Genomic DNA, 14,384 nt, shown 5'->3' on the forward strand with positions numbered 1-14,384 from the left:
TCTTTGCACTGAACCTTCTTTACACTTCCTGGATGCTTCCACTAACCTTCCCTCCTGTCACTTGAGGTAAGATTTGCATCATGGCCTGACGCTTATCCAGCCTTACCTGGTTCCTCTCCTACTTCCTTGACACAGAAATTTCTTCTCATAAAATCTTTGCACATTTAATCCCATCTTGGCATCGGCTTCTCAGAGAACCCAGATTGACACTTTTAAAGGACTATGAAATAGACTGACAGTTGACTTCTCACCGGTAACAATGAAAACCATAACTTTGCAATGATATCTTTAATGTGGTAAAAGAAAACAAATGCCAAAATAGAATTTTATACCTTAAAAAATATCTTTCAAGATTGAGAGTAAAATACATTTCAAAAAAAAAAAATAACTGTTTATCACCAGCATGCTCACTCTAAAAGATGTACAGTAGAAAGTAGAACAACAATCTCAGGTGGAAAGTTAAGGAAAAAAGAAAAGAAAAGCAATGGAAGTGGTAAATATGAGGGCAAATGTAAATTAATTATATAAAACATTAATGAAATGCCCTTCGGGGTTAAAAAACAAAAAGGTAAAAAACAAAGCAACAAATCTAAGTTTCTTGTAAAATCCAGGAGGATGAAAAAGTTTTTTATTAATTTCAGATTTTTATAAGTTTTTATTTTTAAACATTTTATTTCGAAATAATTATTATGTTATATAAAGTAATTATAATGTTATGATTTATGTTATAATAAAGTAATTATAACGTTATGATAAAATAACATTTTATTTTGAGTCATAGGAAGTTTCAAACAAATGGCTTTGAGGTCCTCTGTACCCTTCACTCAGTCTCTCTGTGATAACATCTCACAAAACTATAGCATAATATCAAAACAAAGAAATTGACATTGGTATAATCAACAGAACTTATTAAGATTTCACCAGTTATGGATATTCTTTCGTATCAACTAAATAGGTAAATTGTTATTTCTAGGATAAACCGAGTGGTGGAGGGAGGGGGAGGGGAAAGAGAGAGAGAATATAAATATGAATAAATATATAACTTCCAAACTAGTAGAGGAGGAAACAAGTATAATAAAAAATATCCAATTAAAAAGAGGGCAACAGATAAGGAAAAAAATGTAGAACAAATGGGACAAAGAGAAAACACACAAAAATATGACACATTTAAACCCAAATATATTAGTCATTGCATTAATTGTAAATGGAATGAAATGCTTCAGTTAAAAGATAGACTGTCAGACTACCCAGAATGAATCATGGTGAAATAGAAAAAATTACTATTAAGGAGATGGTATCAGTAATTGAAAATCTCCCAGCAAACAAAAGTCCAGGATCAGACAGCTTCACTAGTGAGTTCTACGACTGGACTTTTAAAAAATCTTCTTGTATGCTCTTTACACAAAAAGCCAAAACAAAACAAAAAAAATACACATTCTAACCTAAAATCAAGAATTTCTGTTCATCAAATAACACATTAAGAGAGAGAGGGAAAAAAAAGCAAGCCACAGGAAATAGGAGATATTTGTAATACATATAAAAAAAGCTACTCATTTTACTGAAAGAAAAAAAAAGAACTCATTTTACTGAAGGAAAAAAAAAACACCTAGTTTTCAGAATATATAAAGAATTTATTCACACAACCAAGAGAAAAAAAGATGTCTGTAAAGAAAATAAACAAAAAACAGGAACAGGAAAATCCAAATGGTCGATAAACACATGAAAAAGGTCTTTAATTTCACTGGTAATCAGGAAAATGCAAACCAAGGCCACAGTAGGAAACACTACACACCAGACAGATCAGTTAGAATTTTAAAGCCAGAATAATGAGAACTCTGAGAAACTGCTGTGGGAGTATACCATTATGGAAAAAAGTTGGGATCTTCTAAGAAAGCTTAAGACATCTATATTCTCCATGACCCAGAAATGGCAGTCCTTGGCTTTATTTAGAGACATTCAGGCTTACAGCATCAGATATACATACAAGAACATTTCTAGGAAAATCCAAATGTCCATCAGAAATAGAATGGATAACTAAATTGTAGTATAGCCACACAATGTAATAAAATGAAGAAAATGAAAAACATACAGCAAGAACATACATTTAAAAAAATATTAAACTATGCTGTTTGAGGAAATGTGGGTGGCAGGACATAAGTGGTAAACTATAAAGAATATAGAAGTCAGGAGAGTGTACTTATTCACAATAACAATTCTTCATCAACTTGGACCTTCTTTAACCTTAAGCCACCAAAAAACCTACAACAAATATCATCTTTCCTGGTGAAATGTTAGGAGCAACAGTAAGATGAGAATGCCCCATTATTGTCACCTGGGAGGCTCTTTATTTCCTGTAGATAAAAGGGGTCTGGTGTAAATTACTCTTGAGGACAGCTACAGGACTTTTAAAAAAAGTTTTATTGACATTTAACTTAAATACCATAAAATTCAGTTTTAGTTACACAATTCAATGATTTTTAGTAAATTTACAGAGTTGTACAACCATCATCACAATACTGTTTTAGAAATGTCTTATCACTTCAGAAAGCCATTGGGTAACTGCTAATCTTTTTGTCTCTAGAGTTGAGGATATTCAGACATTTCAAATTAATGGAATCATACAGTATGTGATCTTTTTCATTTTTTTCATTTAGCATTTTTTTTATTTGTTTGAGATTCACCCATGTTGCCGCATGTATCAGTACTCTATTTTATTTTTTATTGCTATATAGTTTTCTATTGTATGGATGTACCACATTTTATTTATCCATTCTCTGGTTGATGGATATTTGGTTATTCCCAGTCTCTGGCTATTATGAATAAAGCTGCTATGAATATTTGTGTACAAGCCTTTGTATATATATATATATATGCTTTAATTTCTCTTGGATAGATTCCTAGGGTTATAATTGCTAGGTCCTATGAATAAAATTAATTTTAACTTCTTAGGAAACTGCCGAATTGGCTACACAATTTTACATTTCATCAGCAATGTATAAGAGTTCCAATCGATATGACTTTCATAAAAATAATATACACTGTGGAATTTTTTAATTGATTTGTAAGAGCTTTTAAATACTAAGGACATTAATCTTATTTTCTTTTCTATACCACAAATGCCCATGATTTAATGTTAACTAGAAAACAAAAAGGACAATTTCAACTACATAAAGAAAAAAAGATTAGAAGGAAATAAGCCAAAATATATATTATTGTAGAAAACAAATGAGTGAATTCTTTTTTATTTTTTTATTTATTTTTTCTCCCTCTCTAATCTCCCCGCTACTTTCACCCCGATCTATGGATGTTGCCGTTTTTTTCCAAGAACTGGATCTCTGAAGGCGGGGGGCATCTCCTTCCACACACTCGCAGTGTGCACCCCGGGGCCTGGCGCACCCGGAGTATGATCCGTAACTCCACTTCAGGTGGAACCCAGAACCTTCTGCATGTAAAGCAGACATGCTAACCACTAACTATGGAGCCACCTCAATTTTTTTTTTTTAATTTTTATATTTTTTAAGTACTGGCTGAAATTGTTAAATTAGTATATATTTTTTCTTTTAGAAACATTTTTTTAGGCGAGGCAACCCTTGGTTGACCTCACAGATTGCAAAGACCTTGTCAGTTTACAATCCCTTATTTTTTATTTTTTAAGCCTACAGCACCTTGTCTTCCTAGGTGGTCTCCCATCCAAGTACTAATCAGGCCTGACCCTGCTTAGCTTCCGAGATCAGACAGGATCGGGCTTGTTCAGGGTGGCATGGCCATAGACAAAATGAGTATATATTAATTTTTATTCTGATTATCAAAGTAAAAAACTAAGAAGGGCGTGAGGAAAAGAATAAAGGGAAGGAAAGAAATGAAGGAAGAAGGGAGGAAGGATGGGAGGAAGGAAGGAAGCCTTAAGACTTGATCAACTCACCTCAAAAAGGAGGCTGAATGCATCCTCCTCCTGACTTGTGAGATGGACTGACAAGCCCTTAATGAAGACCCCTTGAGGGTTTTCCACGATGGTCATTGGCGTGACTGAGGGTCCAACATAGGGCAGAGTGGACAGGAGATCGAACAGGCTCTCATTATAAATTTCCAGGTAGGAAACACGCACGGTGATGGCATGCGTGGGGCGTTCCTCGACCATCCTAAAAACCTAGACGGGAAGTTGGACAGTAGTCACCAAGAGCAGAAGTCTAATACCAGATAGTGTTAGCAGAGTTCTTACTTCATGAGGGAACATCAAGAAGTACAAGAAAATCCTTGTCATAAAAGAATTTACAGTCTAGTTAGTGTGACGGTTATCAATAACTGTTATTATAATTCTTAGTCCCTTGGGTGTTATCTATCATCATCTCGTTTTTTGAGGCTTGACTTACAGATTGACTAATACTTGAACAGTTCTAAGTAGAGGCATGATGAATTGGAATGTTCTTCTCTTGTTTTATGGGGTCTCACCATATATAAGCCTCTTTCACATCCATGATTTAATTCCATCCTCATAGCTCTCTGTGACTGAAGCAGACTAGGGCAATACCCATCTGTGGAGAGCTCCATGCAATAAAATGATTTGTCTATGGTCACTCAGCTAGTAAGAGAGGAGGCAAAGCCAGAACTCAGCCCTCTCAACTTCTAATACCCTCCCCAGTATTTATCAGCCGGGGACTTTGGATTGGTCTTTTCCCCTCTTCGGACCTTAATTTTCTTATCTGTCAAGTGGGGAGTTGGGCTAGATTATCCCCGAGGTCCCATTTTGCTTTAACAGTCTACCATGTCCTCACATGGTAGACACTAGTCACAGACGGCTACTGAGCACTTGAAATGTGGTTAGTGCAAATGAGGAACTGAATTTTAAATTTTACTGAATTTCAAAGGATTGAAATTGAAATTTAAAAACTGACGCTAAATTCAGTTATTGGTAAATTTTTAAATGTGTTGGGAACAACTTGGGGTTATAAATCTACTTTTTCAACTGTAAATTTTGTGAAATCTTGAAAACAGATCAAGTATTTCTGATGAATATTTAATGTATAAATTGAAATGTCCTCTAAGTATAAAATACACACTGGATTTCAAAGACTTAGTACAAGAAAAAGAATGTAAACTATCTCAGTAATCTTCATATTAGTTACAGATAGAAATGGTATTTTGGATATATTAAGTAAAATATTAATTTCACACTTTTTAAAAATGTGGCTACTGGGAAACTCAAAATTGCATATATGACTTATATTATATTTCTACTGGGCAGCACTGAGCTAGACTACTGAAGTCTAAGATGAGATACGGAAGCTTTGACCATGGGATATTGCTTTGAATATTAGAGCATGGATGGTTTATACACCAGAGGGACATCTATACTTCTTACAGGACAGAGTTATGAAAGCTCAAGATGCTTTTAGGTAAAAGCCCATTGCCTCCTACTTCCAAATAGAGGGTCCTCACAGAACCCAGGCTATTGGACCCCAAAGAGAGGCCCATCTGTCCTGTCTTTAGCCACACTTCCCAGACTACCAGGGCAGGCTCGGTCCCGAGAGCTGATGTCACCCTGCTTCTTCCCCTGGCTCTTTCTGAGGCTGTGGTGGTGGAAGAAGCCAGAGCAGGCCAGTGAGGAAGCTCTGCAGGGTCCGTATCCCCTCATTAAAACCAGGAAGGAACATGATTCAGACCTCCAAATCCTCAACTACAGGATCACAGACCATCAGAGCAGCAAGCCAGCCAGCCAGCATGTCCCAACTCCCTTCACGAATGAGGAAACAGGCTTGGCGTGGGTGTGGGTCAGAGTCTGAAACCCAAACTCCTGGCTTCCTGATGCCTCTGACACACTGACACACACCCTCCCCACCATGTGCATCCTGTCCTCTCTAAAAGCTGCAACTCCTTTGAGGCATGGACACCACTGTCTCCAGTGGCTGGCGTGGGGTTGGCAGTATCTGTGCTAGAGAGAGGGGGACCCGTGTGGCATCCCGCCCGTGGGCCCACTCTCTACCTGCTGTAGGGCACGAGGGAGGATCCCCCGGTGCTTGTAATTCTCAGTTGCCCCCGTCATGGTGTATGTCTTGCCAGCTCCCGTCTGCCCATAACACATGATGGTGCCTGCAAACATTTCAAAACACGACTTGGTGACATCCAGGAAAATAGCTCCAAGGATAGCTCTCCCATCCCCCAGCATGCCTGGTGCCAGCCAGGCCCCTGGTGTGAAGGTGGCCATGGGAAGCAGCCAAGGAGAGCAGGATTCCTGCCACAGAGAGTGGGCGGGCAGGTGGGCAAACAGGGACATAAACGGTCAAAACACAGACAGCTGCTCTGAGTGTGTGGGCCATACAGGGCTCTACTGGTCCCTCTATCAGGAGATCTGAGGAGCGCAGGGAACAGAGGAACTAGGGATTTTTCCTAGAAACATGGAAGAGGAGATAAAGCATTGAACTCCAGCTCTTCCTTAGCAAAGCCATGAACTGCCAGGGTCTCAGGGCTAGGCCTCCCTGGGGGCTGGCCAGGCAGGAGACAAGAAGGGCTTTCAAAATCCCCAGGAAGTAATGGGAGTGGGAAGGGCATTTCCTGTTAAATGTGAAAATTCTTGGAAGACTGTAAGTTCCCACAGGACCAAACAGGGCTGCTGGTTGGTCCCATGCCACTTCCAGAAAGAGACCATGACCAGGTCCTAAGCTGGTGCCACCGCCCTCTCTGGGAAGACTTTCACTTGCACCTTTCACACCCTTTATGTCTACCATCACCACCAGGCTCCAGGTCGCAAACCACTGTCAGCCTGGGCTCTGGTTCCCATCTGCTCTTCCTCCAGGCTCAGGCAGCCTGAACCAGACCCCATCCCAAAGGCTGCTTTCGGGCATTTACACAGCAGACCTGCCCAGGCAAGGCTGGGCCACTGACATCAGTGTTTGCCTTTGCCAAACAGATGCCCTAGTTCCTGGGATTGGTAGGTTTTACCAATTACACGGGGCCCTAATTCAGCATCTGAAAAAAAAGTGTCTATTAACCCAACACAAATGTTTAGGAAGGAGTCACTTCAGCTGGGACCCAGAGCCCATTTGTGGTTCCACGGCACCAGGGGCCCAAGATTCTAAACCTCCTTGGGCCTTAGCTCCTTAGTCTCTACCTCCTCAGGGACACATGGCATCAGGGTCAACCACATCTGTTATCACAGGCAGTGATTACAACGTTTGAGCATCTATACTCCAGGAACCTTTAACAGAAGACCTAAAACTTGCAAACAAGGATTATTCTGGTCAGCAGCCACCATATGGGCAAAGCCTTCATTTAAAATTTTTTAAGATTTTAAAACCATCTTAAATTGAACAAGTTTGTAAAAATTTTCTAATAAAACTACTTTTGTTAAATCAAACTCTACTCAGGTTTTTAGTGATCTATGTAAATAAGCCTGTACTAGAATATGAACAATAGATTGATTGTGTTGATAGAACGAATAGAAAAAGCTCCTAGCAGGTAGCCAAGAGAAAAATGTTTGGACTCAAATTCATCGTAAGGGCATGATCTTCAAAACTAATAGTCGAGAGATCTGAAACAGGATAATAGTTGAGTCCTCATGACCTTTGGAGAGCCAGGTCATTCCTATGAAGGTAGGGCCCCAGCACATTGGATCAAGCTATGCCCACAATGTCACCAAGCAAATAACAAGTTTTCCCCCATAAGAACATAGAGACCGACAAATAAGCAAACAAAAGTTAGTAAATGAGGTTATATTTTATTTTATTCACCATAAAATACTTGCACCTCTTCCTCCACAAGGGGTTCCGTGGGTCCTTACATAAAACAACAGTTAAGGAACTAAATTACCATTATAGCCATCGAGGGCCTGAGCAACCACATCCTTCGCGACCGTCTCATAAACCACTTCTTGGGAGGCGTCATGGAGGACTCCATCCAGCTTGAACGACCAGTCTGTCTGTTGGTTATTGACGACTCCTCTCCGGGTATCTTTTCTTAAGTGAATATCAATGGTCTAGAAGAGAGGGAAGGATGGAGGGAGAGGGCAGAGAGAAAAGAGAGCAAAGCAGCGAGAGCAAGGGAGAGAGAGAAGGAGGGAAAGGGAGAGAAAGACTTAGTTACGTGACAAGAAACTGATGCTCAGTCACTGGTAGCCGATGCCTGACCTGGAGGAAACAGAAGACGTGAACTTGAGGACTAACAGGGGCTCCAACATGTGGGCTGACATTCCAGATGCCTTCTTAGGGTCGGGAGAAGGAAGCTCCTGCGGGGAGGCCACATGACCCTGGAGGTGGAAGGATCAGGAAACTAGAGCACTTACTAGTTTCAATGCACTTCTCCCTTGTTTACGGGATGCTGTCTTGGTTCCCCCACCTGTGATATGGGGTCAAGTGTGCTTGGTGACGGAGGCTGGGCTTGCGTGCCACCTCTTTCTCTGGTCACCGGCGGCGTGGCCTCCCTCAGCGTTGTAGTGAGCGTCTACTTCCACAGGTACATTATGGCCAGTGCGAGTACTGATGAAATAGAGGCTGCAGAAAAGGCTCTGGCCTGGTCAGATACAGTTACTCACTGGTATTGGAGTAAATCAAGGGTGCCCACCTACTTGTAATCAGCAGATTTTTAGATGCAAAGAGTTTAAAAAATATTTTTAGATTTTTTTGATCCCTCCACAGCAAGCTGGCAGCAGCTGGTTTAGGAACATACTGGGTTATGTCAATGGCAGATTCTAGTCTCCGCAATGGGGACTTCTGATGCAAACAGATTCTCGTTGGAATCTTACACTGGCTGCCCTAATCCAGGAGCCAAGCATGGCCGCACACAGCAAAACTAAGATCAAGAGAGAGAGGCTTGGTCCATTCACGCCTCAACTGCTCTGTGCTTCTGTGTTCATTGAAACCATGTGCAGCAGGGTGCCCTTCACAGGGCTGCATGTGAACTTCTGACTGCTAGGACTTTCGAAGCATGAGCAGGTGCCCTTGAATTCTTCCCTAAGAGAATGTCTCGATGCTGCCCGCAGTAGATCCACAAATGTTTGCTGAAAAAAAAACATCTAACACTCTCAAGCTGTCCTAAGCCTGTCACAGGCTTCAGTAAGTTTCTCAGGACTGTGGCAAGGACGTGGGAATGGATCTATCTTTCCAGCTCTCTCTATAAGAGTTTCTCTCACTGCTTTGGTAAGTTTAACAGTAATCAACTTGAAACTTCTTCCTGTATCCCCTGATAGATCTGTAACAGCAGATCTGATCACCAAAATTTTATGAGTGTGAACAAATGTCAATTTTTGTATCAGACACAAAAAGGTAAACTCATTCACCAAAATGACAATTAAAAATGGGAGTTTCATGAATTTCCTCATCAAACAGCATTGTGAGGGAATGGTTTAGATTTACAGACTCCAGAGTCCATATGAACTTCACAAGTTCTGTCTTGGTCCCTAAAAGGTTGTGGAAACAGGGTCACCGTGCAATGAGCTGAGACAGGGAGGCCTAGGCAGTTGAAGGCAAACACATTGCACTTACTCTGTGGTCATCTCCGTATCTGATCATTTCATGAGCAAAGTCATCGGTGGGTTTGACACGGACGAATGCATGAACTTTTTTCCTCGTACCCATTCTACCTAAAAGGAAGAAAACAGCAAAATTTTCAGTAGACATCATCAAACGACAATTAGAGGGAGGAGGAGCCATTCATTAAGAGCAGAAAAGAGTGATGTGCAGGCCATGTTCCCATCCCAATGGGGCCAGTCTTCCTTTTCGCCCCTTGGCATTTCAGGGAGCAGTCTACCCACAGGGCACTGCTCAATAAGTACGTGTACTCCCAACTTTACCGGCCGCCTCATCGTTTTCCAGCAATGACCCCCCAAGGGACCAAAATATGAAGCAAAGACTGCTCCCTTTGTGGCCTAATCTAAGTGGTGGTTTCTAGAAATGTTCTCTTATTCTTCTTACGCTTTGCCTCATTCACTGTATTTTCCTTGAAAATACTTACTATGAAAGGCCTTAAAACTAATCCTTTTCTTCATTAGCATGCCTCACTTCAGATGCAGCACCTCCTCCTCTACCTCCATCAGACTAAGATCAGAAAAAGATTTGCCCTCCATCAGACTAAGATCAGAAAAAGATTTGCTAGAAGCCTATTTAATCTAGCCCATACATATATTCTTTCTTCTCTGGCACTCCATTGAGAGAAAAATCACAGAGTCCCCTACCTCCTCTCTCTCTCCTAAAATCTAATTATATTCTCATTGTTTTCTTTCAGGTAGACACACATATGTTTGTTTTCCTTCATTCATAAGATCACAAATAATTACTATGAATCATAAAATGTTACGATAAATGTTTGATGTGGCTTCATGGAATAGGATGAATAGGACACTTATAGAAAAAATTGACAGGGACGTGATTTAGGCAAATGACCTTCCTAGTGTGCAGAGTTGTCCTATAATGGACAAGATTTTCTCAAGGAAGGACCATAAACACCATAAACTGTGAAGCACACTTAAGATGTCAAGTGGCAGAGATGCTACAAAAGGAGTTAGTTACATCAACTGGAGAGTTAATTGATCGCCAAGATCCTGTTCAACTAAGGTATAAACATTTTTAAAAGTTGAATTGTACAACCCTCCCAATAATAACTCAGAAATCTCATTTTTTATTGGATATTAATCTCATTGGTCAAATCACACTGGACAGTGTCTATGAAAAAGTATTTAATACCAGTTAGGCAGTAAATTTTGGTTCCAGTATTGACACAGAGTAGAAAAGCAAATGGGTTATTAAATGAATAATTGCACGGATTTTTATTGCTTTAAGAGGAACTTCAAACTTAACCAGCTCTTTAGGTGCCTCTTATATACCAATGACAAAGGATTAAATACTGAGAGAAAATGTCAAGAGCTCTAAGGAAAGCTAAGTAAAAATCTATTTGTAATTATCAATTGTGTTAAATCTAGTTAAGTCATACTAGGAAACAGGATAAAAGTCTAGAAAAATATACAAAATAACCTCATTGTTCAAAACTATTGGGCAAACTAACATAATACAATTTTAAATTGTTCCAAGATGAAGTATTTTCTAATTCTACATACAAATTTTTCTAAGATCAATCTGTTATTTTTTCTTTCCTCCTTTTTGCATTTTAAAAATAATTTGAACAATATCATCAAGTAGTTTATGGTCACGTAGTCCTAAGACTGGGCTCTGAAATTTCAATAATTTCACTTTTAGAGAACCATGAATATAAAGAATGCTAACAACTCATTTAGAGTTAATGCTCCACAATGTACAAAACGGACTTTGAACAGAGACAAGGGTGGAGGAGAATGTCTGGGTTGTGATACGCTTCTCTTTTGATCCCATCAGTTTTATCAGAAACGAGGCATTTGCCCCTAAAATAACCTGTACTTTCATGAGGCAGGGGAGAGGAGTTGAGGCTAAAGAAAACTCCTTGATACTTTTGAAAAAGACAACTGACAAACGAATTTACTGAATTTATGAAGAGTTAGGGAAACATGAGGCATAAGGAGCTGATTCCATTTCATCTTCAAATGGGAAAAAAGCAGTATCAACAGTTATTAAGGAAAAAATAGCTTGCCTGGGCTATTGCAAAGCACTCTAACAAATAAACAGAATGTTTAATATTGTTAAAAAGCTAATTTTCAAGACCTTTACTGGAAAGGAAAAGTCAGGTTTAACAGGGATTTCTTCTTTTAAATATAATTATTGCACTTTTTAAAAAAGCACATTAAATGTCAACATTTTACATGTATTATTTAAGAACGGTACAATGCGTGTTGCCTGATAAAAATGATTCCGTGTTTTTAAAATATGAATGTTCCTCCACATTTCTAGACACAACTTGAGTTGACCACTTGATTTCCTCTTACAATTATATTAACTATCATCAAGTGGCAGTAAGTATCTCTATAGAAGCAAGTTAAATAGAGACAGACCCTGCTCTTTCGTTTAGTTACAATGATGTGGACATTAAACTCTAACCCCAGTTACAAGCCCTTCACATGTCAAATCAAATAAGCAAACATGTTGCCTTCATATTTGCCTATTGTAGAGTGTGTATCCACTTCCTACATTCTTCAAGCAGTGATTTATGGAAGTCTTTTCCACTATGGGATCATCCAGGGCTTCTCATTTTTAGAAAATTAATCTGAAAGGTATCCAGGTGAGCAAGGATAATGGCTTATCCAATTTCAGTCCTAAAATTTTTGTCTGCAAAATTGAACTCTAGAAACAAAAAGCCATGAATAACTCTAACATGAATCCCAAGTTGAGGAAATTGAAGAGAACCTCTCATTTCTAAGTTCACTTTGATCTAGACTACTGGGAATTTGAGAGTGGAGGGAGGTGTTTTGACTCCAGCAAACACTCTCAATCTCTAAAGCTCTGGGAACCATTCCCCACACCAGTTCTAGGACCCATGGTCCTGCCCAGGATGCCCTCTGAAAGGAACCATGAAGTAAGGCAGCTCTGGGGCAGCTGCCCTCCCAACAGCTCCCACCCACTGACGGCACAAATGCAGCACAGGCCAGCTCCAAGCATCGCCCTCCCCTCAGAGCCTGGCCCTTCTCTGCCCTGCAATTTGCCAACATGCATATGCACATGCAGTCGCCCTATCCCGAAGCCCTCCCCATGCACACGCCCATGGCTCCAGGCACGCCAGGAGCCATACCCCCCCAAGGCAAGCCTTCTCTACTAACTACACCCCTCCTGTGAGTCTGCTACTCAGCAGCGCCTCAATACCCAGATATTTGGGGACCCCATGCCATCTCACACTTACTGAAATGCTTGTTACTGTTCTTACGTCGCATCATTTGAGTGGGTTTCAGCTCCTAAATTAAATTACAAGCTGCGTGAGGAATAGGACTGTGCCTTTTATCTCTTTTGAATCCCCCCTCAATGTCCAGAACAGTGCCCAGCACAGAGCAGGTGCTCAAGAAATGGTGGATGGTGATGGCCGTGGTTGGAAGTCAGAGGGTGGCTGAATCTCCAAATGTGGGTCCATCTTCGGTCACTACTGAGAAAGTCCCAAGGGGCAAATAATATCACTCCCCTTCCACACCATCTCCAGTCCCTCAGCCCACAGCCCTTCTAGGAGGACACTTGGTTTCCAGGCACCACTTGCAAGAAACCACGTTCGGCCCCTCACCGCATCCTCCCTTTTAGTAGGGTCCTTCTCCTTCAGACCTTATGGGGAATGCCCCTCCCTCAGCGGCACTATGCTTACATATTTCTGGTGTAAATAAGCGAATCTCTGAGTGGTCACGAGGAAACCACCCTGCTGAGAGGTTCAAGGTTTCTTCATTTGTTTTAGGGGTGGGAATGAACAGAATTGCTGCCAAGACTCTAAAGGCTTTATAAAAGCAGAGGGCGCATCCGCTGGGACGGTAGGCACCAGTAGGGTCCCTATCTTCCAGCGCTTCTACCCAGACGAGGAGTTCTCATAGGAAATCCTCATAGCCTCCAGAGTGGTAGCAGTATCTGAACCAAAAAAACCAAACCAAACCAAACCAAAACAGGGCCCAAACGCATCCATTCCTGGGCTTAACAAAAGACTCGGATCCAGGCAGAACTGGCCTTTTTTTCTTTTTCTCACCCAATATGCAGTGGACCTGGGGACCATTTCTGTCTCTCTCGAGCGGTTTTCTCATCTGTAAAAGTTTTACAGTAAAGTGAAGGGCTCAGACTGTCGTTCCGGAAGCCTCCTCCAGTTCGAAAACAAGACAAGTGCTGAAGAGCCCAGAAGATCTCTGGCCCCGCGCCTCGCGCCCCGTGAACCTCAGGCGCGACGTAGGACCCTCGTGGGGCTAAAGAACGTTAGCTCTGAAGACCCTAAGCTGCAGCCAGGCTGAAGCCGCCCCCGCGATGCCGCGTCCTTCTCCGCTCGAGTTTCACAGTTCAGCGAGCCAAACCCGGGCACTCCTGGACCGGTGTTCCGATTCCATCCGCTGCAGCCGCCCGGGCGTACACCCACTCTCCACCCTCCCTTCACCTCACCCCGGCGGCGCGTGGCCCCTGCTCACCGCTCCGGGGGCAGCCGCCCTCCCAAAGCGCGACCGCTGCAACTAACGCGACCGGAAAATCGGTTCGCGGGGCTGCGGGGCTGTGTACACAACCGCCATGGCAACGGGCGGCTTCCGGAGGTTCCGGAAGTCTCGGGGTGGTGGCGGAAATGAAGTGCGTGGTCCTCTGTTGAGATACGAGTAAAGTCAGGGCAGAATTGGAAAGACGGAGATGGTACCGATGATGTTAGGAAGACTGAGGCAGGCGCGGGACCCAGGTCGGGGTAGCGAGGGGACGAAGGCTGGCCCCGAACCAGGAAGCGGGGCAGCAGGGCTTCCGGCGCAGAGCAGGCTTTGGCTACGGTGGCCGCGCAGGCCCGTCGGATCCCAGCCCTGCGCCGGAGCTGCAGTCGGC

General features: G+C 41.9%; 1 protein-coding gene and 1 pseudogene across 1 annotated transcript in view; both read right to left on the reverse strand.

Annotated features, from left to right (window-relative positions):
- Nucleotides 1–14,378, reverse strand: part of KIF9 (kinesin family member 9) — a 40,762-nt gene extending 26,384 nt beyond the window's left edge. Inside the window, 7 exon segments of the mRNA XM_025048924.1 lie at nucleotides 3,923–4,147; nucleotides 5,981–6,087; nucleotides 7,804–7,969; nucleotides 9,474–9,571; nucleotides 12,748–12,799; nucleotides 13,564–13,618; nucleotides 13,991–14,378. Of these exon segments, the coding sequence (XP_024904692.1) occupies nucleotides 3,923–4,147; nucleotides 5,981–6,087; nucleotides 7,804–7,969; nucleotides 9,474–9,571; nucleotides 12,748–12,799; nucleotides 13,564–13,590 (675 nt within the window). The 5' untranslated portion in view covers nucleotides 13,591–13,618; nucleotides 13,991–14,378.
- On the reverse strand, nucleotides 3,654–3,772 carry LOC112482087 (annotated as a pseudogene).
- Nucleotides 14,379–14,384: the final 6 nt, after the last annotated feature.

The sequence above is a fragment of the Pteropus alecto genome, unplaced genomic scaffold (genome assembly GCF_000325575.1).
Source record: "Pteropus alecto unplaced genomic scaffold, ASM32557v1 scaffold156, whole genome shotgun sequence".
NCBI classification, from domain to species: Eukaryota; Metazoa; Chordata; class Mammalia; order Chiroptera; family Pteropodidae; genus Pteropus; species Pteropus alecto.